A 23,520-nucleotide genomic window follows, 5' to 3' on the forward strand; every position below is an offset into this window, starting at 1 on the left:
AAAACCATTCCCGTAAGAAGAGTCAAAGTAGCGACTAGGACCTCATTGATAACGCCAAAGTCAAAAACAAGGAAGATAGCAAGTAAGTAAGACAAAGGGAAAAAAAAAAAGAGAAGATAAAATGATCGAAACAAGCAGAACCTGTTTGTAGGGAAGAATAGGAAGGAAGGGACTTTGAGAAGGGAGAGAAGAAAAAGGCCAGCCAAGGACGTACATATTGTGATGGGGATCCCGAGTATTAATGTAGGAGTGGATAAGGGGTCTGCATGGCTAACGCTAGAGAAACATCACACCCGAAGGTGGCCTCAAGGGGGGAGAATTGATAAAAGGGACAAAATTAATCAAATAATAATAGTAGAAGAAATAGAAGGAATTTCAAAAACAAGGGCCACACAAAAACGCGAAGGGCTTGGAAAGAGCGGCTTGTATACAAGCCATGTTCTCCGGAGCCAGTTTTCAAGCACCTCTCGTCGGCAAAGCAAAGTAAGGAATATGCAGAACGGATACGCCAACGCCTTGTCAGTAAAGCACGTATCCAAATCATGTCAACAGAGAAAGACGGTGGGTGACGGCAGCAAGGAAGAAAATAGAGCAGAAGCACAGCACATGTCGAAGTTTATGGAAATGTACAAAGCAAGGGTATATGAGTTAAGAACTGAACAACCGTCGGATCACATTCATAGGCCATCCCCGGCACCGGTCTCAACACCGTCGGTAGGATACGATATATTGGGATCGAATCCAAATCCAGCCGTGTCGGCGTCGGTGTTAAGGAATGTGTCGAAGTCAAAGTTCTCGAGAATGTCTGGGTTCTCTAGAGCGCTGAAATCGAGGTTGAACACCTGTGGCTATGGCAGTCAGCATACAATTTCTCGTTCACAGCAATCCATGTGGGAATCCCAGAATTTTTGATGACATACATCAGGTACACCAAGCTCGCCGAATTGCTGACCCTGATCGGGTGGGGGCTGCACGAGCGGCTGAGGTGCGGGGGCAGACGTAGGCTGCTGAGGAGCACTAGTCGTAACATTGGCACCCGCCTTGTTGAACGAGGCTGGATGCTGAGGGGTGATTGGGGTGGATGGAGTAGGAGTGGGCGGGTGTTCAGCTTCAGAGGATGGTGTGGCAGCCGCGTTTGCTGATGCGGCAGCCGCTGCGGCAGCAGTGGTTGCTTTCTTCGAAGGCCGCTGCGATCTCAATTAGTGACATGGACGAAGCCACGAATGCGCAAGAATGAACCCCATAGATACATACCTTACGAGTGTCCTTAGCCTCCTTCTTTTTAGGGGCAGGCTTGTTCGCCTGCTGCGGCGTCGGTGGGGCGGCAGCGGCCGTCTGGGGGGAGGGTGGCTGAGTGCGACCAGTGTTCGCACCGGCTGCAGGAGGAGCCTGGGGAGGCGGCATCGCGTTCCTCTCCTGTGGAGTCCCGGTCGACTGAGGTTGGGTTGCAGGCGATTGTTGCGGAGCCATGGGTTGCTGGGCACCCTGCTGAGGTTGCCAATTTCCACTGGGTACCCGGTTTCCGGCGCCGGCGGGAATGGGTTGACCCATCTGAGGGGCGCTAAACGCTGGGTTGGAGCTTGGGGGTCGCATACCGTTGGGGCCGGTCATACCATCGGGTATACCCTTCACGAAGAACTGACCGGCCATTTCAGGAGGAATCTGATTACCGAAGTTCATGGAGGCGGGAGAACCACGACCCTGGGCCATCGCGTCGCCGGCACTCGGGGAGCCGGGGAGACCGGTCTGGGGCATTTTCGGCGTGCCCCGTTTCATTTGATCGTTGGGATTTGGCGACGTGCCCGCCCTGCTGCCTTGGGGAGAAGTGCCTGGTTGCAGGCCCGGCTGCCCAGGCAGCGGGGGCTGGCCGTCAGGACGGGCCATGCTATCCTGCTCTTGGCGAGCCATCATCAAACGCCGCTTATTCTGCTGTTCAAGCAGCATAAGTTGCATCTGATAATCTTGAAGAGCGTGGTTTCCGGGCTGACCGCCAGGTGTCTGCATCCCGTTCCGGACCTGGGCCATTTGACCATTCGCGCCATAGTAGTCGCCGTTGATGGGATACACCTGGCCATCTGGCATGGACACCATATCCGTCTGGTTTTGCATGACACCGGGGTTTATCATACCATTCGGCATACCCTGGTTATTCATTGCTGAGCGTGAGTGATGAATGGCCAAGTTCTGAGCATATACCTGGATAGATTTCTGCTGCGCAGCAGGTCCTGACTGCGGGAAAGCCTGGAATTGATTGGGGTTCATCGCCCGGTTGAGTCCATTCTGCATCAAGAGAGCGGCCTGAGGGTTCGGTTGGCCTGGCATGCCCTGGACTTGAGCGCGTCCGTTGGGAGCTAATTGCTGACCATTCATGAGGCCACCTTCAAGACGGGGCCGCTTCGAAGGAGATGGGGCGTTTTCTGCGGACGAGGGGGATTGTGGTCGGTGGCCATTCATATCGATGTCTGAGTGCTCGCGAGTCATTTGCATCATTTGGAGTTGTTGATGCTGGTTTTTTTGAAGCTGCTGCAGTTGCTGTTGGGTCCTATATAACAGATCAGTATATCACCTGCAACCTGCAGGAAATGCAGAAGAATGAGCATACAGGCCTGGAGTATTGTTCTGCAGAGCGTTCTTCTGAAGAGGTTGGGGAACCATGCCGTTGCGTCGAATGTTCATTTGTCCCATCTGGCCAGGCATCAGCGGCTGCTGCCGTAAAAGTTGATTTTGGTGTTGCTCTCTGAGGCGCATAATGTTCTACAAAGCCCCAGTTAGACTCCAAGGTATATTGCGGGCTTGCGAATGATACATACCTGGGTATGATTGAGGTATTGTCGCACATCAGCACTGTTTCCCTTCTTGCGCTGGGCCCAAAAGAACTCCCAGAAGAGACTGAACCATTCGAGAAGGAAAGACGACTGTTGACCTTCGCTCGAGATGTGAGGGCGAGGAAGATCATCGGGTATCTTCTTATCCCCATCCTTTGCATCAGTCATCATTGCATCTCCATCGACCCCATTCACATCACCATCGCGACGATGGCCGGGGCTCGTCTTGATGGGGGGTTCGGTATTAAGCTTTACAGATTCATCCTTCACAAGCGCTCTGGCGCACTCATAGTAACCGCGTTTCAGGAAGTAGTCGTAGATAAAAGTGTTGAGGTTGCCGACTGTGCTCTCAGGGATAGTATGGATGGTTGCATCGTTGCGAGGGGCCGCAGAACCGTTGTTGATCATTGGAACACCTCCCACAGGACCGCCCGCACCGGGGTTCATCCCAGCCACGTTCATTTGGTTCATGGTGGCACACGAAGGGGTAAGCCACCCTCACCGGATGATTGTTAATATCAAATATTCTCAGCGCGCATCCACCGTCTCACGGCGAGATGGTTCACAACAAGCAGAAAGACGAGACGCGCAGATATCCAGGCAATGGGGAAGAGGTTAGATCACAGCTGCTTCCGACCCGATATCAGACGGTTGAAAGTATTTAAACCAGACGCGAAGTCGCCTAACTGACTCGATGTGGCGCAGAAGGACAACGCAGTCGCGATGATCCCCGAATCAAGACCAGCGTGTCTCACGCGGGAGCGAATGGAACAAGTATGTACGAAAGAATCTGTCGCTTAACCGACACGATGAAAGATGGATGGTCAGAGGGAGCAGTGTCGGGTGAGATGGAAAGGCAACACAGGGACAAGAGTATTATGTTCGTACAAGGACCCAGTCGCTCGAGAATGCGCGGTAGAATCAGCTAATATGAGATATGGGGGCGGCGACAAGCGACAGGAGTAGGCAAAGGACGGGAACGGCGTATAGAAGAGAGAAGACGGCCAAGGAGGCGTCTCAAAGTTCAAGAATAAGTATCACCACCTGGAAATCCAGAAGAGGCGGAGGGAAGAGGAGGACTTCAAGAGGGGCTAAGAGTAAATCACTAGAGCCCCTGCAGAAAAAGGGAATGGGGGTGGGTGGGTGTGTGGGAGGGAGAAAGTGGAAAGAGACGGAGAGATCCGGCAGATTCGAGGAAAAGGTGGAGGGAGGGAGGGGGGGGAAGGGAGGAGGAGGGAGGAGAGGCGAAGGTTAGGACAAGGTGTAGCGGTGGATCTGAGGTGTTCTCTGGTGGGTGGGAGGACGTGGATATCAGGCGCGGTGCCTGGAGTTGCTGGGCTGTTCAATCACTGCCGGCTGGGCGTGAATCGCTTGTTCGGAACGGAAGAATTTGATCGGAACGCCGCAGGAGGGCTGGGAGATGCTGCTGGCTGGCGTATATTTCAGCATGCACTTCCACATATGGCGGCAACACAACCACCCCGGGCCCCAAGGAAGAATAGAAGCAAAGGGGAAAAAAATTATTGATGATGATGATGATGATGATGCGGATGATGATGTTGATATTGATAATAATGATGACAACAGGAACAAAGAGGCAAAATTTCGAATTATGATAAAATAAACTTACCAGCACTAATACAGAACCAGAAAAAGCAAAAGAAAGACAAAAGAGAGGATTTACTCGTAGTTGGTGAGTGAGTAGTAGTGAGGTGATTGAGTAGGGGAAGAAAGAAGGGAAAGGGACGGAAAGGTGGAGAGCCAAGTCCTTTTCCCAGAGGCAAGACAACAGAAGACCGATCGGGTCAAAGTGATGTATCTAGACAGTTGAGGAGAGCTGGTTAGCTTCTGGGAAAGTCAAGTACACACAGAACACAGATCGAGCAGCAAGAAAATCAAAAAAAAAAAAAAAAATTCAGAAAAATTCGAGCATGCAGTATGATCACTACTCTTCGTTTTGAATCAACAAAGATCACCAGATCAGACAGACGCTGGGTCTAAAAAGGATGGATGGATCGATAACTGGTCTACGGGAGTAGAGACCGTAGACCGTAGTCACTTAACCAAAATGACAATGGAAAGGGAATTGATCTATCCGGCGCGACACAAATCACCTATCGATGGCGAATATAGTCGGGGGCAAGATTGAGACTGCTGTTGAACGCAACGATATCGGTACATACCTATCAATTGAGCTAACTAACAAGTTCAGCAGATCCAGTTGGACAAATACTCGTAGTCAATACTAACAAGTATGAAACTTTGCAAGCATCTCAAATGTCAAATGCTCTAAGCTTCGACATTTTAGGTTGCTCAATCTATCGATAAAGCCCGTAGTCCTCCAGGACGGACTGGGACCTTGCGTAATTCTTAGCACAGTCAAGGGAAGTTGTCCGCTGCCTATTGGGGCTTAGTGCATCACGTGGCTCCCGGCCACATCTCCCCATGTCATCGTCCCATCTAATTGCATATCTCAACCTTAACTATGTACATAAAAAGCATAGAGCTCATGGTGTTTGAAGATTGTTATCATTATCATCTTAAGATACTTTATTTTCTCACAGCTTATTTCATGGGCGGGGGTGAAGATGATAATTATGAAAATTATGAAGTAATGTGTTAGATGGATTTATGCCGCTGCAAATGTTTGAAGTGTCAGATAACTACTTATACTATTAGGGCAGAGAATCCGATCTAGGATCTAGTCCTGGCCTATTCTTTCTATGCAACTGTCTATTGCACCTTCATTTTTGATTACAGGGTCACTTTTTCAAACCTTCGTCAGTGTTTCATCATTTACATCTTGTCCCTTTTCTTTGTGTGGCCCTCACGATAAGAGTATAAATGTACATATATCGCACATAGAATATTTGGTTTACTTGTAGCTCCATCAATCATAAGGTACGGGGACTCGATCAACCATTGCAGCTGCAAATTAGGATACTGAATGAAACCCGCAAACACCGGACGCCTCGACCAATAATACTAAATTCATGCAACACACTTCCCGCCGTGTTTATTCCTCCTCAGGTGGCATCTCATCTTCAATGTACCTCACAAGTGATACGCGCATCTCCGTGGTGTCATCCCCTCGCAGTACATCGCTTACAAAATGCGCCTCGATCTGCATTTGTACCTGTTGACAGAATCAGTAGCCTGCGTGCGAGTATTTTTGGCTGGATTAGAAAATATTACCATCTCTAAAGCCCCCCGCAAAACACCGCACAAAATATTTGAGAACCAAAGCTCATCTTGGGCCCGCCCATCATCTGGTAGTTCAACAAACTCTGCAAGCGGGTTTTCATCAAACACCAACGAGAATTGATTGTTGTCACTTGTCCAATTCGTTACAGTGGGGGCGATATTGAGGAATATCCGAAATCCGACCTGTCACACATTCCAGGAGTCAGCTCATTGATTCCAAGACGTCCGAGCGAGATCGAAGTAATAAGCTCTACCTTAGAAATCATGTCTGCCGTCTCCCGGAAATTAGCACACCGGCCTACATTCGATTTCGCCAGAAAATCCTCAATAAGGCGCATTCCGATGTTGTAGCCCATCTTTTCCAGCTGCTTGTTGACCTCCTGATAGTTTCCGTCATAGTCCTGACAAAGTTGTGCGACAATCGTTCCATATGTCAACGTGACTAGCTCCGCATTGACTTTGTCGACTCTTGTTCTATCAAAGCCAGGTGGTGAGTCCCCGCGTCCCTTAATCGGAGAACTGCCCTAGGGCACCATGTTTCTCGCGCCGCTCACTTACTTCCATAGTCTAGCATAATAGTCGTCATGTTAGCGGATGTGCAGATCATTAGGTGGAACTGCGGCTTCGCTTACTCTTCGCCAATCCTAGATGCTTTGGTATTTGATGACATTATAGGCGCTGAAGTCTGTCTCTGACAGCCAAGGATTGAGGGCAAAAATTCAAGGGAATAGGATATCCGATCTCAGCTGCCTGGGTAGCCGGCCGAGTGTTGACAATGAACTCTCCCCACTCGATCTGGGGACCGAGGCGGAGCTTCACCGCCTAGTGGACCATCCGCGGGCGTCTATCGCGGCTAATGTCACACAGCATCCATGATTGCGATGCTCGGGAGAAAGACCAGGCACTCACTCAGCGCTCTCCTATCCCCCATAACCTTTCAATTCTAGCCTAGCACATTTCCGAATCCTATCTAAACATTTCTCGGTGTCTTTCCCCGCCTGGCGACCATCACGTGTTTCTTACCCGTTGGCGAGCCAGCTCATTACAAAATGATGTCCGGCGAGAAGCGACCTGCTCAAGAGGCCTTCGGGTCCTCCAACCAGCTAGTCGTCAAGCGAAAGAAGTCCGATGCTGGTATCGATAACAGTGCAGCTGTGGTCAAGGGCTCTTCGCAAAACGGGGCTCTCGTGCAAGCAGTAGGTCACTGAATAGCCCGGAAAAAATCTACCGAGTGTCTGTTCTGATCCCGACAACAGGTTCCCCGCACCAGCGGGCTCCAGGCCCCAATCATGGAATTGACAGGTAGGCTTGCGCGGAGGGTAGGCAATTTCCTGTCGGTTAACATATATATATCAGGTCATTCTGGCGAGGTTTTCTCTGTACGATTTGATCCAACGGGTCAGCACATTGCTTCAGGATCGATGGACAGATCAATCTGTGAGCAAACCACTCCGCTTTTTTCAACTTAAATACGAGAAGCTAACATCGGTGACAAATAGTACTCTGGAATACTTACGGAGAATGTGAGAATTATGGCGCATTGTCGGGTCATCGGGGCGCTATTCGTGATCTTCAATGGTCTCGAGACTCCAAGACGATATTCTCCGCATCGACAGACATGACGCTTGCCAGCTGGGACCTAGAAACAGGTCAAAGGATCCGACGACACGTGGGCCATGAAGATTATATCAATTGTCTTGATATCAGCAAAAGAGGCCAGGAGTTACTGGTTAGCGCTAGCAATGATGGCAGCATAGGTATCTGGGATCCTCGGCAGAAAGACGCTATCGATTGTTTGGAAACCGAACTTCCTATCACTGCGGTGGCCCTCTCCGAGGCTGGAAACGAGATATTCAGTGGTGGTATCGACAACGCCATTCATGCTTGGGATCTTCGAAAGAAAAGTATTGTATATTCCTTAACAGGACACACGCACACCATCACCTCGCTCGAACTATCCCCAGACTCGCAATCGCTTCTCTCCAACTCTTTCGACTCTACTGTACGGACGTGGGACGTTCGGCCATTCGCACCAACCAATCGACACATTCGAACTTTCGATGGCGCCCCAGTTGGTCTGGAAGAGAATTTAATTCGGGCCAGTTGGGACGCGACGGGTGAGAAGATCGCCACCGGAAGCGGTGACCGAAGTGTTGTCGTGTGGAACTCTAAGAGCGGAAAGCTCCTATACAAATTACCAGGACATAAGGGAACTGTTAATGATGTTCGGTTTTCACCGAACAACGAGCCCATCAGTAAGTCCTCGGCTGTGGAGTCTTTTTCTGTCCTTTGCTTGACTGTTATGTTCTAACTCTTTCCGAATAGTTGTGTCCGGGTCATCTGATCGCACTCTTCTGCTCGGCGAACTCGGCAAGTGAACTTGTCTTCGGGGCTATGTCAGACATCTAGCGATGTAATCAACGTCACGGTACCGCATAAGAAGCGACTGGAATATACCACGCTCACCATTTCAAGCTCAACTCTCCGGGGGTTCGTGTGGCTCTGGATCATGATGGTCACAGCAGCACGTCCAAGCGAGGTCTGGGCCATCCTAGGCAAGGAGAGTTACTTGAATAATCAAGAACGAGGATTGAAATGCGCATGACAGCAAAAGGCTACCATTAGATCTCCATTGGGTCACCCCCATTTCAATGTAATCATCAACGGGACACCACACCCACCACACAGCATCTTTGTCCGCTCCTGTAGTTGTTTAGCTCCTCCATTTGGTGTACATTATAAATCTCATGCGGGTGGTGCAGCCAAATAATTCATTATATGGTCACCAGCATCAACCATGACATCACTGAAGAGTGAGAGTACTACTGTACTACTGCGTTTACATGTGTTGGTTCTGAAGTGTGGCTGTAGACCCGAGCGGCAAACGTGGGTCATCCAGGGGTAAATGCTTCATGGCAGATTGCCTAAAACAAGATATGAATATAAATTGAAAAGTATGAAAACCAAGGGATTGATTGAGCAGAGGGTTGTGAATCGATAATACTAATTATAGATAATCGGCACTGATACTGAAATTAAGCTGTAGGTTAACTTATCTATTTGTTAGTTAATTGTCGATTTGTTTTTCACATCGCAAACGCGACCAGCGAATTTAGCTACTCCATCCATGTAATGATGACACTGAGTGGCTCCAAAATTAGTGTTGGTTAGTCCTCTAGTTGCTACTTATGGAAACAACTGAGACCACCAACTGCACTAAATTACCGTCTGGCCGCGGCTTGCTGTTCCTTTCCCCTGCTCAACATACGCCGCCGCATTCTCTCTCTGTCTCTCCCTACTAAGTCTCTCTGTTTCTGTCTCTCGGTCTTTCGGTCTCTCTCTCTATCCTATATTCTGCTATCTCTCCTTCTTCCTTCTCTTTAACCCAATTTTCATTTCATATTTATGATGAGACGATCATCACTCCCTCTCTCCCGACATACCTATCCTGCCCCTCGCTAACTTGCCCAAACTGACTTCTTATCGATCAGACCATCTCCTTTCTCTCTTCAGCCAGCATCCGTCATTTCGTTATCCCCTGTGCACATATCACATATCATTGTCGATTACCTTCATATCAGTCTCATCGCATCCACTTGCTCACTGCCTTTTTACCGATTAGCTGCAGCTACTATAATATTCATTTTCCTTCGCTATCAAGTCCGGTTTTCCATCACCGAGTATAGCCACTGATCTAACCTTCACACAACCTGGACCGCAAGCTTAGCCTACTGCCGCTATTGTCTTACTACAATTATACTTGCCTGTGTCACTCGACGCATTGAATATCGATCCTCTGGTTGCTGGACACCTTGGTTCGCGATCGGGATTCCCGTATGCTGCTTCCCAGTGCCCCTCAGTCGACTTGGGCTGAATCATCATGAACTTTTAACGCCGAATTCAACCTACTTATCTATTCTCGTCGCTTATCACCGAACTTGCCTGGGACTTCCGGTTTGGCTTCATTGAAGTCGATCTTCGCAGGAGGTTTCCGTCACAGTGTACGCTTTTTCAAAGCTTGTTTGTGTGTTGTTGAACGGATGCGGAAGTGGCCTCGGATTCATACATACTTCCGTCCACAAGAAAACCGCATTGCGACTCGAGGGTCTGTCGCCTGAGTGCTCTCTTTGGGTATTAAATCCAATTCTATCTCGACGTTTACTCTGACTCTTCGTCTCTTTCGCTGGGATTAGACCAGATGTCAGTCATTGACCATTAAAGGTTCTCAACATGGAATCGGTTCGGCTGTCTCATCCAGATTCGACACATTCCAACTTAAACACTGGCATGCTATCCAACTCAGCATGGTCTGACAACACTCACGGATCGGATCATCTAACCCACATCACTTCGCCTCTTGGCCAACGCATCGCATTAAGGGCAAATGACCGTCGCCTGGATGATGGGCAACAACTCCTTGGTGATGATCGCATTCCAGACCAGGGACCCCGCCTACGTGAGGGTCCTGTAACGTCATTCAATATTTCCGGAAATGTCTCTGCATCAGTATATGCGCCACAGCGGACATACTTTCCTATCGAAATGCAGTCATCTACAGAGCGGAATGGCCATGAGCCGCAAGCTGAAATGGGCCTGTGCAGAGAATCACAAGATCTAGCTTTGGCAAGCAACACTGGCAGTCCCAACTGTGGCAAGCGCTCATGTACCTCGATCTTTGCAGAGAGGAAGGTTCGCAGGCGGCTCATCACATTGGCTGCGTCTGGAGTGTTCCTCCTTGCAGTTGTCGCAGTATACCTTGTATTCGCTGCTTCGCGCACTACCTTAGGCCGGGAGCTTCAAATTCTTTTGATCTTTATGATACTAATAATTGGCATCGTTTTCTGCCATGCTTTAACTCGTTTCCTCATGGCAATAGTACCAAGACCTGATTCTGAGATCGCCACGAACCGCATACCAAGCAGGGCAGGACCCTCTGGTTATGCACAACCGGCACATCCCATCCACGTCGTTCTGGCGGCGGATGAGGATGCTATGACTGCAAGCCGTGACGCTGCTCGGGAAAAGATAACAGCACCTCCTCCAGCGTATGGTCTTTGGAGAGGCAGCGTGGTAAGTTTACAGATGGGTATGGTCCTACTTGTTTGCACCAGCTGATCTTCTCATAGCGCCTGAACCCTGACTTGTTGTATTGGCAACGTGTGGATAAAAATTCCTCGTTACCAAAGGTCGACGAACGCGGTCCCAGCAACAAGTCTCAACCACCCCGGCCGCCTAGTTATGTCTCCGATAATGGAATCGACTACGTTGTCGAAGCACAGCCACGATACTTCACGCAATGGCATGCCCCGGAGGAATCAGCCCGCTGGCATTGATGTTCTTTACTCCCTCTTGTTCTGCTCTACGCCCGCTTGGTGCGGGCTGTCTTGGATAGAAATCCTGCCCTGCAGGAATTCAGGCCTCCGTGGCCATATTCTTTCCGTTTATCCGACATATACCCCAACATATGCATCACTTCATATTTGTCAACTTTGTCTTGTCTTATCGATCTTTTGGTTGTCTGGGTTCAAGCGGGAGTTATAGTGGCATATCAGCAGCAGCATTGAATAAGCGCCATCATATATTGAATTTAGGTCCTGGACATTGAAGTTTTTTTGAGAATCAGGAGTAAGCCCAGAATTTCATCTCTGTAGTTCGCTATTGGTCTGTCTCCGATATTAGCAAAGACAGGGGTAAAGAACGGGTATAATCAATTGTAAAGGCATATCTGGCCGCTCGCTCGGCTGCGTGGTTGCGCCAAATCCCGCGGAGGTTGATGCGATCTCACGTGCTTCTCCCGCGGCGAGGCTGCTGCCCACCACCGCAACATTCCTCCCCCTCCTTTCTTCCATTTCCTCGGGGGAAAAAAAGCATTTCTTCTCTTTATTAGAGACAAAGCTCGCTGGGCCAGAAGGACATTGTTTCGCATATCCTTTCGTGGCCCTAAGCCAGTTCCGTGCTCACATGCTAGTGATATCCGACTCGCCATTGCGGTAATGCGCTAGGGATGTTGGCGCTTTCAAATGTCCAAACTCCGTTCAGAATGGGTGATAACCTGGGTCTTGCTATTGTCGTCATGGCTTGCTATGGCCCAGGGAATGAGGATCGATCGAGTTAGGGAGCTCAGGTGAGGCCTTGCAAAGCGATGACCGTGTTTCAGAATTCCACTAACCGCACTTCGCGGTGACTATGACCAGGAAGGAGACCGAGCATATGTTCTATCACGGCTTTGATAATTACCTTCAACATGCATTTCCCGAAGATGAGCTTCGCCCCTTGACTTGTCGCCCGTTGGTCCGCGACCGAGATAATCCCGCTCACGCTGAGCTCAATGATGTTCTTGGGAACTATTCCCTGACTCTAATCGACAGTCTATCATCCTTAGCCATCCTTGCATCGAGTCCAGAGGATAGCCAAAAGGCTCTGGGTTATTTTCAAAAGGGAGTGGAGGATTTTGTCACGCTTTATGGAGATGGTTCAGATAGCCCTGCAGGTCAGGGCGAACGGAGCCGAGGATTTGACATGGATAGCAAAGTTCAGGTGTTTGAGACGGTCATCCGAGGGCTAGGTATGCACCAATAGCATCAATACGAGAACCGATGAAGAGACGCCTCCCTGACTGACATTGATTACGGTAGGCGGACTTCTCAGCGCTCATCTGTTTGCTGTAGGTGACCTTCCCATCGTTGGGTACAATCCTCCAGATAGAGAAGCCGCCTTCGCAAAAGCCTGGGATAAGTCCTCTTTCCAAAGCGAAGGGCACGGTATCATGTGGACTTCCGGGTTTGTTTACGATGGTCAACTCTTGCGGCTCGCGGTCGATCTGGGGAACCGTCTACTGCCTGCGTTCTATACAGACACCGGTCTTCCTTACCCGCGGGTCAATCTGCGACATGGAGTCCAACGGCAACCCTTCTACGCGAACTCGCCGCTCAATGCGGATCACCCGTGCAATGGGTCAAACTCCGAACGCTGCCAGAAAGGCCGCTGGTCTTCATTCCCAGAAACTACGGAGACGTGCAGCGCTGGCGCCGGCAGCCTTGTCTTGGAATTTACCGTTCTAAGCAGGCTCACAGGCGATGGTCGCTACGAAGAGCTTGCGAAGAGGGCTTTTTGGGCCGTTTGGACGCGTAGAAGTGAGATTGGCTTGATTGGGTCTGGTATTGATGCCGAATCGGGCCGATGGGTACACTCGTACACCGGGGTGAGCACTTTCCGCTGGCTAGACGACAAACCGTGCTTTGCTTACCATATTAATGATAGATTGGTGCGGGGATTGATAGCTTCTTTGAGTACGCATTCAAGTCGTACGTTTTGCTCTCCTCGGGAGAGCGACCCTCCCACAACGCAAGCAGTCCATGGCATCATTTGGATGACTACTTTCTGCCCTTGGGTGAGCACGAACACTCTGCGCAGGCCTTTTTGGAAGTATGGCAGGAGTCTCATTCGTCCATCAAGAGGCACTTATATCGGGGGGATGGACATCAACACCCCCACCTTATCCAAGGCGACATCTTTACAGGAGCGACCCGTGCTTTTTGGATAGACAGTCTCAGCGCCTTTTACCCAGGGCTGTTGGCGCTGGCCGGGGAAGTAGATGAGGCAGTTGGAATCCATCTTCTAACCACTGCCATCTGGAACCGTTTCTCTGGCCTGCCTGAAAGATGGAATGTCGCCACGGGAAACATAGAGCAGGGTCTGGCATGGTACGGTGGCCGTCCGGAATTCGTGGAATCTACCTACTACCTGTACCGGGCAACCAAAGATCCATGGTATCTGCATGTAGGTGAGATGGTCCTGAGTGATCTCAAGCGCCGATGCTGGACCAAGTGCGGCTGGGCTGGTATCCAGGATGTCCGTAATGGCGAGTTGAATGATCGAATGGAGAGCTTTTTTCTAGGAGAAACCGCAAAGTACATGTTTCTCCTTTTCGATTTCGAGCACCCGTTGAACAAGCTGGACCAACCGTTTGTGTTTTCTACAGAGGGCCATCCACTCCTGATACCCAAGAGCAGCACGGCACTCCATACACGCCGACAGACACCGGGGCGTGTGAACAGCAAGGAACCCGTTTGCCAATTGGCTCCTCTTCCCCCTACGTTGGTGGGTTCGTCCACGGCAGCACGTCCTGATGTTTTCCATGCCGCGAACTTGGCTCGCCTACACCTCATGCCCAGCAGAGACGTTCCTGAGGGGCCTCTGGTTGAATATGCTGAGGACCATCCGAGTATATCGGTATCAGACCTCTCATCACCCACAAATTATACGTTCTACCCTTGGACGTTGCCACCGGAGTTGATACCCTTCAACGGAACCAGTGCACCCTTGATCTCTCGCCCAACCCTCGATATCTCTTTCCCTGCACTTCCCGGAATGGTTGTAGGCCCCGGATCACTGGAACGGGTCCGGGATGGAATTCTCGTGAAAGCCATTGGGGGTCTGCGGCTGAGCATGGTTCGAGATGTCTCCGTTCCTGGCATGGCGAAGAGCTCGGACAATGACGAATTTCGGGTGCAAGTAATTAACAATGTGCCGCTGGGTAAGGATGAGAAGGTATATCTTTCGCGGGAAATCACATTTGATGTGCTTGACCCCACTGACCCGAACTTCACGCGTGTACGCGACTCCATCATGATTGACATCGTCATTGATGTATTGCCAGAGCTTCTTCGTCGACGAAATGACTCAGATGATGGCCTTGAACCCGCTGCACCACAACAGGCTCGAGGCCCAATCATCCACGACTCGGCTTTGGTGAATGGCAACAGTGGCGGTGTCGATCCATCAATCTCTGGCATGAAAACTGTACTGTCCTCCTTAATGAGTTCATTGTCCACCCTACTCCGGGACGAAGCGCATGTTGAGACGGGTCTGCCGCCGCATGAATCGTCGACATTGCGTTTGATGATTCCCGCGGCCATCTCAACTGGCCTCGGGTCGGCCCCATTGCCGGATGTGGACGATGCTTCGACAGTATCGATGACGGGTGACCTGTCCAAACGGCGCCTCACCTGGTCCAGCATCTACTTCGCGGACGAGCTCTGCGATCACCGTCTATCGCGGGAGATTGTCCAGAATCACCAAGTTCTGGTGCTTCGGCGCGGCGGATGCAGCTTCTCCGAGAAATTGCGCAATATTCCTGCGTATCCGCCGTCACGTCAGGCCCTGAAACTTGTAATAGTGGTCTCTCAGACTAGCGAAGAGGAGGAATTGTGGGAGACGGCGGACTCGGGGCCGGCCTCGCCCGGGCTGGCCGCTGTACGCGCCGAGCGACATCTTGTTCGCCCGCATCTCGACGAGAGCCAGTTGACCGCAGGCGGCCTTCCGCGACGCCATCTTCTCAGTATGGTGATGGTGGGTGGCGGCGAGGAGACCTATGCATTGCTTCGTCAGGCGATCGGAGTGGGCATCAAGCGACGCTATTCGGTGCGATCCCAGGGAGTCCCGATTCATAACCTACACATTGTGTAGAACGTATGGGTTACCGATTTGAGATATCATCATGGAAGAGTTAGAATTTCTGCTGTCATATGTACTGTACATACCTGCATGCATCATACATACGAGTACTTAGTATTAACAGACACGCAGTACAAAGAGACCCGTACAGGGTATATGTGATGTACCTGACATGCAATGCGATGTATAAGCCCAGTACGTACAGCACATCAATACATCAATACATATATATCATATCATCAGTATCAGTGTTTATACTGAGATGACGACTGCAAGGAGTTCATTTTTCTCAAGACGAAATTAATCGACAGTCGCCTCCGGCAATCGGGCCGAACCTGACACGAAGCAACCAACCACAACTCTAGGGAGTATGGCCCTCCCAAAGCCCCTCCCTCCGTCCGAGTCCGGCCCCTTCCGGAGTCAGGTAATAATCATCTACCGCGGTCCCTGTCCCTCGTCCGAGGGAGCCTAGGCTTCTTTTTCCATTTCCATTTCCATTTCCGTTTCCACTTCTCGTTCAACCTTAAAATTATACATATATTCATTCATTCACATAGCCCATAGCAGTGCAGTTTACAGTGCATCCAGTCTTTGCATATATATATTCAATTCTAAATACTATACAGTATACACTACCCACAGTACATACCTTACATTCCATTTCTCACCACCACCACCACCACCACCACCACCACCACCACCTTCTCGTCCATTGTACAGAACAGGTTTCAACAGAACTCAAAGACACCATCTTATATCCCTCACATCACACCCACAGAAAAACAAAGTAGACCAAAAGAAATGCATCTCCACGACCCCCCGAGTCTCCCCACGGACCCTGCCTCCACACCGATCAACATCAACATCAACATCAGCAACATCAGCCCGACCGATCCGACGACCCTACCGCAACAATCCCGTCCGCGATCGGAGCGACGACGACACCAACGACCGCTCTACTTCGCCTACGGCTCGAACCTCTCCCCCTCCCAGATGGCCACTCGCTGCGTGCACAGCCCCGCGTCCTCCGTGCCCCTCGCCATCGCGCGTCTGCCGCACTGGCGCTGGCTCATCTGCCAGCCGGGCTATGCGAACGTTCTCCCGCCGCCGGAGATGCGCGTCGGACCGCAGGCCGGGGTGCAGGGCGATGAGGTGCCCGTTGCTGGGGCGGAGGATGCGGTCTACGGGGTGTTGTATGCGATGGACGAGAGGGATGAGAGGTTGTTGGATGGGTTCGAGGGGGTGGATTGGGATGCGCCGGCTGCGGTGGCGCCCCTGCCGTCGCTGAGTGTTCGACCACGGGAGCAGGGGCAGGGAGACTACAATAAGTGGGTGGTGGAGGCGGAGGTGGTGCAGTGGTTGGACAGTAAGAGTCAGGATGGTGGTAGCGGCGGCGGCAGCGGCAGCGGCAGCAGCAGCACTGTACCAGTGTTGGTGTATGTGGATGAGTTGAGGGTCAAGTTGGGCCCGCCCAAGGAGGAGTACATCCCACGAATGAACCGCGCCATTCGGGAGTCGGTCGCTCTGGGGCTTCCGGAGAAGTGGGCGGAAGAGGTTATGAGGCCGTCTATTCCTCTGAACTAAGAAGGTTCACAAGACATATCACACCAGGTGATTCAGGCTGTTTGGACACTTGGATGGTTCGTTGGGACTGATGGAGTTAAGGTGACCATTTGCCCAAGACATGGGTTGGCTGTCGATCGACCCTTACAATGGATATCGATTCACTCAAAATATTATCAACGATATAGGAAATTCATAGTCTATGCGTATAGAAAGGATGCGCAGCCTTGTCCGATGCCTAAGAGCCACACATGATCACTACTGAGTAATTTCACTTCACAATGCCGAGAGACACCAATCCAAGATTCCGGGTCATTGCCAACGGCGAGCAACTTTTAAGGTCTCAACGTCTCTCCGACGTGGTTTAGATCCTCGGTCGCGGAAAGGGTATTCGGCCAAGAGATAGACGATGCAGCGAAGCCATATCGGCCATCAACTGATTGCATGACGAAACACGCATCATACCAGCTTTACCGGCCTCTCCGCAATCCGTCCAGGCGGGTCATTTTCGGCGGAATGAACTCTTTTTTCTGACTATGCAAATCTTTGTCCAAGGAATCAAGCAGAGAGGCAATATAATGCATTTGGCTGTTTTGGTGGGATTGAATCAGAGGGCCTTCTCTTCCTGGCCAGTGAGAAGGGTGTGGACGGGGGCGGAGAGCTTCTCCCGGCCCTTGAGGAACTCGAGTTCGAGGATAAAAACGAAAGCCATGAGATCACCGCCCATCTTCTTGATCAGTTCTCCAGCGGCATATGCCGAACCACCTGGGTTCACGTTAGCGTTTGTTCGCTCTGATTGTCAGACCCTTGAGGAGAGAACATCCATACCGGTAGCAATAATGTCATCCACCACGACGACCTTCTGGCCAGGCTTGATGGCGTCAGACTGCATCTGGAAGAAATCCTCGCCGTACTCCTTCTGGTAGCCCTGGGTCTCGCAGGGACCGGGAAGCTTGCCCTGCTTGCGGACGGGGACGAAGCCAGCGCCCATTCTCAGAGCCAGGCTGGGGCCGAACAAGAAGCCACGGGCTTCCAAGCCAACGATGACATCGGGCTTCTGGTTGCCGGTGCTCTCGAGAACGTGGAGCTCGAGGCAGCGCACGAGAGCCTCGTGGGTGGTGGGGTTGGCAAAGATCGGGAGGATGTCTTCGAAGAGAATTCCGGGCAGCGGGAAGTTAGGGAACTGACGCAGAGCACCGCGCAAGCTTACTTTAAGATCGGCGAGTTCGGTGGCGCGGGTGGCATTGGGGGCGGACTGTCCGGCGACTTGGGCGGCGGTGGTGGCATGAGGATCCTGGGTGGAAATTGATTGAGACATGGTGAAGGAGAAGGAGGAAGAAGAGGAGAGAAAAGGGAGGGGGAGAAGGAAGACGAAGAAGAATGAGACTAGAAAGATAAGGAGGGAAGAACAAGGAAGAGGGGTTATGTTAGAAAGGGAGTGTTCCGTAAGTAATGGCTTTTAGTGAGGGGTGATGGGAAGATCAAAAAAAGGTAAAAATAGAGAAATTTTGATGTGATAAGGACGAAGGAGGGGGAAATTTAATCGGAAAAAAAAATAAAAAATCATAAGTGTAATTTATTGAGTAGAGAACGTAATGACCTGGTATCAATCTACACTATACCGCCTACAGCAGTCCTTAATGTATACAGACATGGTTGTATGAACCATGTAACAGTCTGTATCTAGTATTATTCCTTATCCATTTATTTATCCTCCCCCCCTTCCCTCCTCAGCCAGGAACATCTCTAACTGGGAAACCAAACTAATCTTCCAGTCTTCAACTATGTACTCCGTACTGATGCAACAACCTATTGTGAGGGACAGAGAGAATAGCGCATACCTCTCCTGCCAGCGATCAAGCCGATTTCTTGCATGATCTTGCTCCAGTGCATTTGTTTGGTGCGGGTTCTTTTGCCCCTCCGGCCGATGGTGCCATAGCAAGAAAGGCTGTTGCATGTACTTCATGAATTTTCATTCTGTAGAGACATGTATATACGTACTGTAAAGTGTTTCAATTTGAATAAAAATCGCAAGAGCTTGACCTTACCCGAATTAGAACAGGCCCTTTTACTCATACCAGTACTGCATGCTCCGGGGTCGATTGTTTTCCCCACCTCTTCTATCCTATCATTTGGCTAGAGATGTTCTGACAGGTGATGGTCATTATTGTACTGTATAGATGATGGCCGGTGTAACACATCACCATGGTCACAATCATCATGGCGCTTGCAACCACCCCGGTTGATGGGGCGGCTGCAATGGATACCAAGAAGCGTTTCTGATGGATCATCAACATCATCGTCACCTCCTCCGCTTATTAGTGATGCTGTGCTGCACTCGGATCTTTTTACATCTTTCATGGACTGCTAACAAGAATTTACCCCGGTTACTTTATATGTACACCACAATTTCTTTGTTCCGACAATCATAGCTGCGGCCTTGCAACAACTGCACCAGAAAGAAAAGGAAACAGACTAAGTTGAGGTTATACCAGGCTCTCGCCAATCGGAGCAACACGTGTGGATGTCGGATGATCGCAATGGATCGCAATGGACCCCAATGAAGCTCGACAAAGGCAATCAGAGGACTGGTTTTCCATCTACACCGCCGCCTTTCCTCCGACTTCGCCGTCTAACCCGACTTGGCCGGGGATCCAGAATCCAGATGATGTGGCAGGCTGGCAACTCAATCAAGGCCATGCATATTCACTACTGCAAGCTCGAAAGACCTGAAATCCTGCTACTACTTTGGGTAAATTACCGCCCCCCCCCCCGGTCGATTACTCCAAGTGGCTGTCGGACCTGCAGCTGAAGCGCAACGTTGCCTAGCTGTGCACTGGTCGTCTAGCCTGTTTCCCTGCATACTAGGCTATCATCCCTCAAATTGCCTGGAAAAATCGCCGCTGGGGAAGCACCCTCATTTCTTGTCGTGCTTGGTCTACAATACTAGCGGAACTGCATGATCTATACTGACCAGTGCTTGGAAATCTACAAATGCGGAGCGAATATCTAGACCATCTGCATAGTGCAGGAAATCAAACGCAAGCCACCGTAGCCCTGCAATCTGACTGGTCTCAGGATCGTTAAACCCTTTGACATTGTCTTGCTCTGATACCAAATTCCCCCCTTCGTATCCACAATGCAGCGGGCATGCAGCGGCACTGCCTGGCTTGGTAGGTGGGATTATATAAATATCCCCAAAGATGCTGATCACCCCGATGTGCATAAATGGGCTATTTAGGCATATACGTTGACTTGATCAATCATTGGTCGGCTCAAAATCAACCACCGGTACACCATGCGATATAGATACTCGCAATCCTTATCGAAACAAAATCGGACTCGAATCTCGCTCTGATGCTGGATCTATTGAACCGTCGTATACCGCGGGTGGTGTATCGAATTGGTCCAGGCTCACAGAGATCCTGCAATTCATTCCAATTAGGCCGATAGCGATCTCCCATGAAGAATGTATACCACTACCCCTGCTTTCTGTTGTTAGCTGGCGAGGGTAGACGGCATGAACTCTCGCCATGACTGGTGACATTATCCGCATCTCGTTGCTTGACTGCAACTCTTGGCTACCTTATCATCGAGAGGGTGCAGCCACTTCGACGGACGGCAGCATGACGGTTGCGTCTGCATAGTACCAATGCGCGGCACGACCACGCCATGTGCGCACGGATGTCATTGTTGTCTCATCCTCTATAGTCCCATGTTGTTGAACTTACCCCATCGGTACATGTGTGATGGTGTGCTTGAGACAGGTTGGAAGAGGTCTAGAAGGCTTTTTGAACAAAGGAAATGAGATGTGAAACCACGCAGAGACGTAAGAATGAAGAAAAAGAGAAGAAAAAAAGGTTAAGCCCAACGCGGGGGTTGAACCCGCAACCTTGAGATTAAGAGTCTCACGCTCTGCCGATTGAGCTAGCCGGGCTGCTATGCTGAGCCTGCTTCAATTACTAACCCAAGAACTAAGATAAAAACCGAAAGTTAGGCTGGCATGTCATGGAAGACGGATGAGGCGATATTAACCGCTCGAGAGAGGGTGATCTGCACGTGGAGGGGCGAGGTGACCATGTGCGAGATCATAAGGAAGGTCAACCGGCTCTTCCAGTCGGGGATGGTGCAGTACATCACCCCGTAGCCGAACCAAAACCAGGAGAAGACCTGCCCGCCGATCTCGAACCGCTGACCAGTCATCATGTGACATGCGCACTGACCAACTCGCTTAGCTTCCGTTCATTTAAAGCAGCTCGAGGAACCTCGTCGTTGCATTATCCCGCCCTCTCCAATTCACTCCCTCGATGATCCCTCTCCGCACTTCTGCTCACGGCAGAAGTGCTTGGCTAGATTATCAGATGTACTGTCTGCTGTGTAATTCCAGACTTGATGCATGAAATGTCACCTGCACCCATTGAACCTCAGCCGCAGCTGGATCTCCAGCTGCAAGCTCTGGCCAGAGCCTTTGAAGCTCTTTTACTGACCACCCAACAACTCAGCTGCAAGGAGAAGACCTTGCAGCAAAGGCTGAAATATGCCTCTGTCGAGGTAAATTCCCCCACCGCCCTCTCCACATCTGCCTTGCATCCCTTCTGTCTCAAAGGACGAGAAAAATCGATTAGCTCTAGATCAGGAGTCGCATCTGCGGCGGTGACGGATATATCATGTATTATCTGATGAGACTTGCAGCACTATCTGCTTATTTTACTCTGTGTCCATTTACCCTGCTTGGGAATTCACATGCTAATTTCCCTCGCCAGTACTCCAAGTTAGCAGACAAATTCCCTGGCGGTCCTGACGGTCATACCAAAATCGTCGCCGAGAAGATTGCTGGTCGCTTTGCCGAATACCAGTACCAGCCGAAACAACAAGCCAGCCTGTCGGACGTAGTAAATTCGCTTGCCGAGTCCGGCAATGTAGGAGATGTGGCTCTTGCCTCCATTAGGGAGGGATTGACATCCTATCTATCTATCATACCTCCCAACGATGCTAAGCAGCCGCTTGACCTTAACTCATGTCTCGTTGCCACGAGAGCGGGGCTTCCTCGCACCCTAGAAAGAGACTTCACTACCAAGGGCACACAGGGGAGTTTGCGTTGCCCGTTTGCGAAGCCTAACAATAAGCCCTCTGAAAATGGAGGGTCCAACGGAGTCGAGCTGGCCTCCCAGGATAACAACGAGGATACGTGTGGGCATGCCGAACTTGACCCGATCAAAGCCGAGCAAAATGATAGACGTTCAAGTCGCGCGCCCTCGACCCGGTCTTCGAATACCCGTTGTCCCGTTTCGCGATGTCCCATAAGATATCTAGACCAGCATAGTCCGGAGGAAATTGCCGACTATGTCGAAAGACACAAGCATGAAATCCCCAGGAGCCATGCAATCTGCGTGCAGCGGTATCAACGGGACTCGCAGACCATGCGGCACTTAGATGCAAAGTATGGTAATCTGATCAGCATGATCCAAGGCCTGTCCGTCAAACATCGAGCCTTCCTCCCCGGTACCAACCAGAATGGAGCACCGCCATCAAGCTCGTCTGCTGAACGAGTAGAGAAATGGGCCGAAGAGGTGGGCCTGAAATCGGACATGCGTCCTCCCATCAAGGAAGAGGAAGGCGAGGAAGGCGAGGTTGAGCAAGAAGACGAGGAGCGAAAGGGGCATTTTGATCGTCCTCTGCGTGAGGTTCGCGTGGGAGAATCTCCAAGCAGGCCTTGGGGTATCCCTGTCCCTGTGACGCCGCTCCCTGTTACCACATCTGCTCCTCAATCTTCAGCAGCCCCCGTTGCCACCTCCCTTGATTCAACAGCCCATCCTTCACCTCGAACACCTGCCGTCGATATATCTTCCAACGTGCCCATGGGCGATTCGTCGCCCGAGCCTCACGCCGCGCCCCCGAAAGCCGGACGCTGCCCCTTTGGCCACGGTGCGCCTTCTGGTGACAACCAAAACAAGGCCCCAGCAGTTACCCAAGATGCGAAGACAACCCGAGACCCCGAGGAATCAAATCACACCGAAGACCCTGTGAAGGGAGACCGCGAGAAATCGCACGATGCGGCCAATCCTACGCCGCACCCGGCGAAGAACAGCGTGGTGTTCAATGGTCCGGTGTTTTTCGGGTTTTCAGCAGAGCAGACGGCCTTGGTTCTGCAGCAGCTGGGCAAGTTAGGGCACTTCGATTGAATCTTGCAGTCTTGATTTCCCCCTTCTGATCACTTGATATTCTAATGATGCTATGACATATCATTCATGACTCTGTACATAACACATATTTTGTGTATATTTGACATATCCGGACATATATAATATCCAAGATAGCCTCCTGTAGAGACATTTATTTGTGTTTGGTGACTGTAGTTACTGCTTACTCGCCATACTAGCCAAGCAAGCTGGCGTTATGTAAGTTGCCCTATGATTCAAGACCGTCTTTCCCGATGTCGGGCGGATAAGCCAGTTTGCCGCGGGATTCCCCT

The 23,520-nt window shown here is 50.7% G+C and overlaps 8 protein-coding genes and 1 non-coding gene across 9 annotated transcripts; 5 read left to right on the top strand and 4 right to left on the bottom strand.

Annotated features, from left to right (window-relative positions):
* Positions 1 to 338: 338 nt before the first annotated feature.
* Positions 339 to 3,529, bottom strand: somA (putative cAMP-dependent protein kinase pathway protein (Som1)). The gene is made up of 5 exons (XM_040938962.1): positions 2,811 to 3,529; positions 2,603 to 2,754; positions 1,255 to 2,542; positions 921 to 1,187; positions 339 to 848 (listed from the first exon to the last, which is right to left on the bottom strand). Exons 1-5 carry the CDS (start codon positions 3,294 to 3,296, stop codon positions 678 to 680), a joined length of 2,364 nt encoding a protein of 787 aa, XP_040801154.1. The 5' UTR covers positions 3,297 to 3,529; the 3' UTR covers positions 339 to 677.
* Positions 3,530 to 5,620: 2,091 nt separating this feature from the next.
* Positions 5,621 to 6,810, bottom strand: BO72DRAFT_448213 (TRAPP complex core subunit BET3). The gene is made up of 5 exons (XM_040944737.1): positions 6,662 to 6,810; positions 6,588 to 6,596; positions 6,284 to 6,503; positions 6,021 to 6,212; positions 5,621 to 5,961 (listed from the first exon to the last, which is right to left on the bottom strand). The coding sequence occupies exons 1-5, from the start codon at positions 6,697 to 6,699 to the stop codon at positions 5,842 to 5,844; spliced, it is 579 nt and encodes a 192-aa protein (XP_040801155.1). The 5' UTR covers positions 6,700 to 6,810; the 3' UTR covers positions 5,621 to 5,841.
* Positions 6,811 to 6,929: 119 nt separating this feature from the next.
* Positions 6,930 to 8,638, top strand: BO72DRAFT_113639 (WD40 repeat domain-containing protein). Its single transcript, XM_040938963.1, has 4 exons — positions 6,930 to 7,225; positions 7,286 to 7,466; positions 7,529 to 8,284; positions 8,355 to 8,638. Exons 1-4 carry the CDS (start codon positions 7,079 to 7,081, stop codon positions 8,405 to 8,407), a joined length of 1,137 nt encoding a protein of 378 aa, XP_040801156.1. The 5' UTR covers positions 6,930 to 7,078; the 3' UTR covers positions 8,408 to 8,638.
* A 1,678-nt stretch (positions 8,639 to 10,316) lies between these two features.
* Positions 10,317 to 11,362, top strand: BO72DRAFT_378131 (uncharacterized protein; the record flags this gene model as incomplete). The annotated part of the gene is made up of 2 exons (XM_040941297.1): positions 10,317 to 11,099; positions 11,156 to 11,362. The coding sequence occupies 2 exons, from the start codon at positions 10,317 to 10,319 to the stop codon at positions 11,360 to 11,362; spliced, it is 990 nt and encodes a 329-aa protein (XP_040801157.1).
* Positions 11,363 to 11,847: 485 nt separating this feature from the next.
* BO72DRAFT_448217 (glycoside hydrolase family 47 protein) lies at positions 11,848 to 15,705 on the top strand. The gene is made up of 4 exons (XM_040944738.1): positions 11,848 to 12,153; positions 12,224 to 12,594; positions 12,665 to 13,230; positions 13,290 to 15,705. Exons 1-4 carry the CDS (start codon positions 12,050 to 12,052, stop codon positions 15,495 to 15,497), a joined length of 3,249 nt encoding a protein of 1,082 aa, XP_040801158.1. The 5' UTR covers positions 11,848 to 12,049; the 3' UTR covers positions 15,498 to 15,705.
* Positions 15,706 to 15,937: 232 nt separating this feature from the next.
* On the top strand, positions 15,938 to 17,420 carry BO72DRAFT_448218 (gamma-glutamylcyclotransferase family protein). The gene has a single exon (XM_040944739.1). The coding sequence runs from the start codon at positions 16,287 to 16,289 to the stop codon at positions 17,067 to 17,069; it is 783 nt and encodes a 260-aa protein (XP_040801159.1). The 5' UTR covers positions 15,938 to 16,286; the 3' UTR covers positions 17,070 to 17,420.
* Positions 17,363 to 18,447, bottom strand: BO72DRAFT_113697 (adenine phosphoribosyltransferase APT1). The gene is made up of 2 exons (XM_040938964.1): positions 17,877 to 18,447; positions 17,363 to 17,813 (listed from the first exon to the last, which is right to left on the bottom strand). The coding sequence occupies exons 1-2, from the start codon at positions 18,364 to 18,366 to the stop codon at positions 17,656 to 17,658; spliced, it is 648 nt and encodes a 215-aa protein (XP_040801160.1). The 5' UTR covers positions 18,367 to 18,447; the 3' UTR covers positions 17,363 to 17,655.
* Positions 18,448 to 20,912: 2,465 nt separating this feature from the next.
* On the bottom strand, positions 20,913 to 20,985 carry BO72DRAFT_t145. The gene has a single exon. It is a non-coding gene; the product is annotated as a tRNA-Lys (tRNA).
* Positions 20,986 to 21,337: 352 nt separating this feature from the next.
* Positions 21,338 to 23,366, top strand: BO72DRAFT_448219 (uncharacterized protein). The gene has a single exon (XM_040944740.1). It carries the CDS (start codon positions 21,716 to 21,718, stop codon positions 23,228 to 23,230), a length of 1,515 nt encoding a protein of 504 aa, XP_040801161.1. The 5' UTR covers positions 21,338 to 21,715; the 3' UTR covers positions 23,231 to 23,366.
* Positions 23,367 to 23,520: the final 154 nt, after the last annotated feature.

The sequence above is a fragment of the Aspergillus fijiensis genome (assembly GCF_003184825.1).
Source record: "Aspergillus fijiensis CBS 313.89 unplaced genomic scaffold BO72scaffold_24, whole genome shotgun sequence".
NCBI classification, from domain to species: Eukaryota; Fungi; Ascomycota; class Eurotiomycetes; order Eurotiales; family Aspergillaceae; genus Aspergillus; species Aspergillus fijiensis.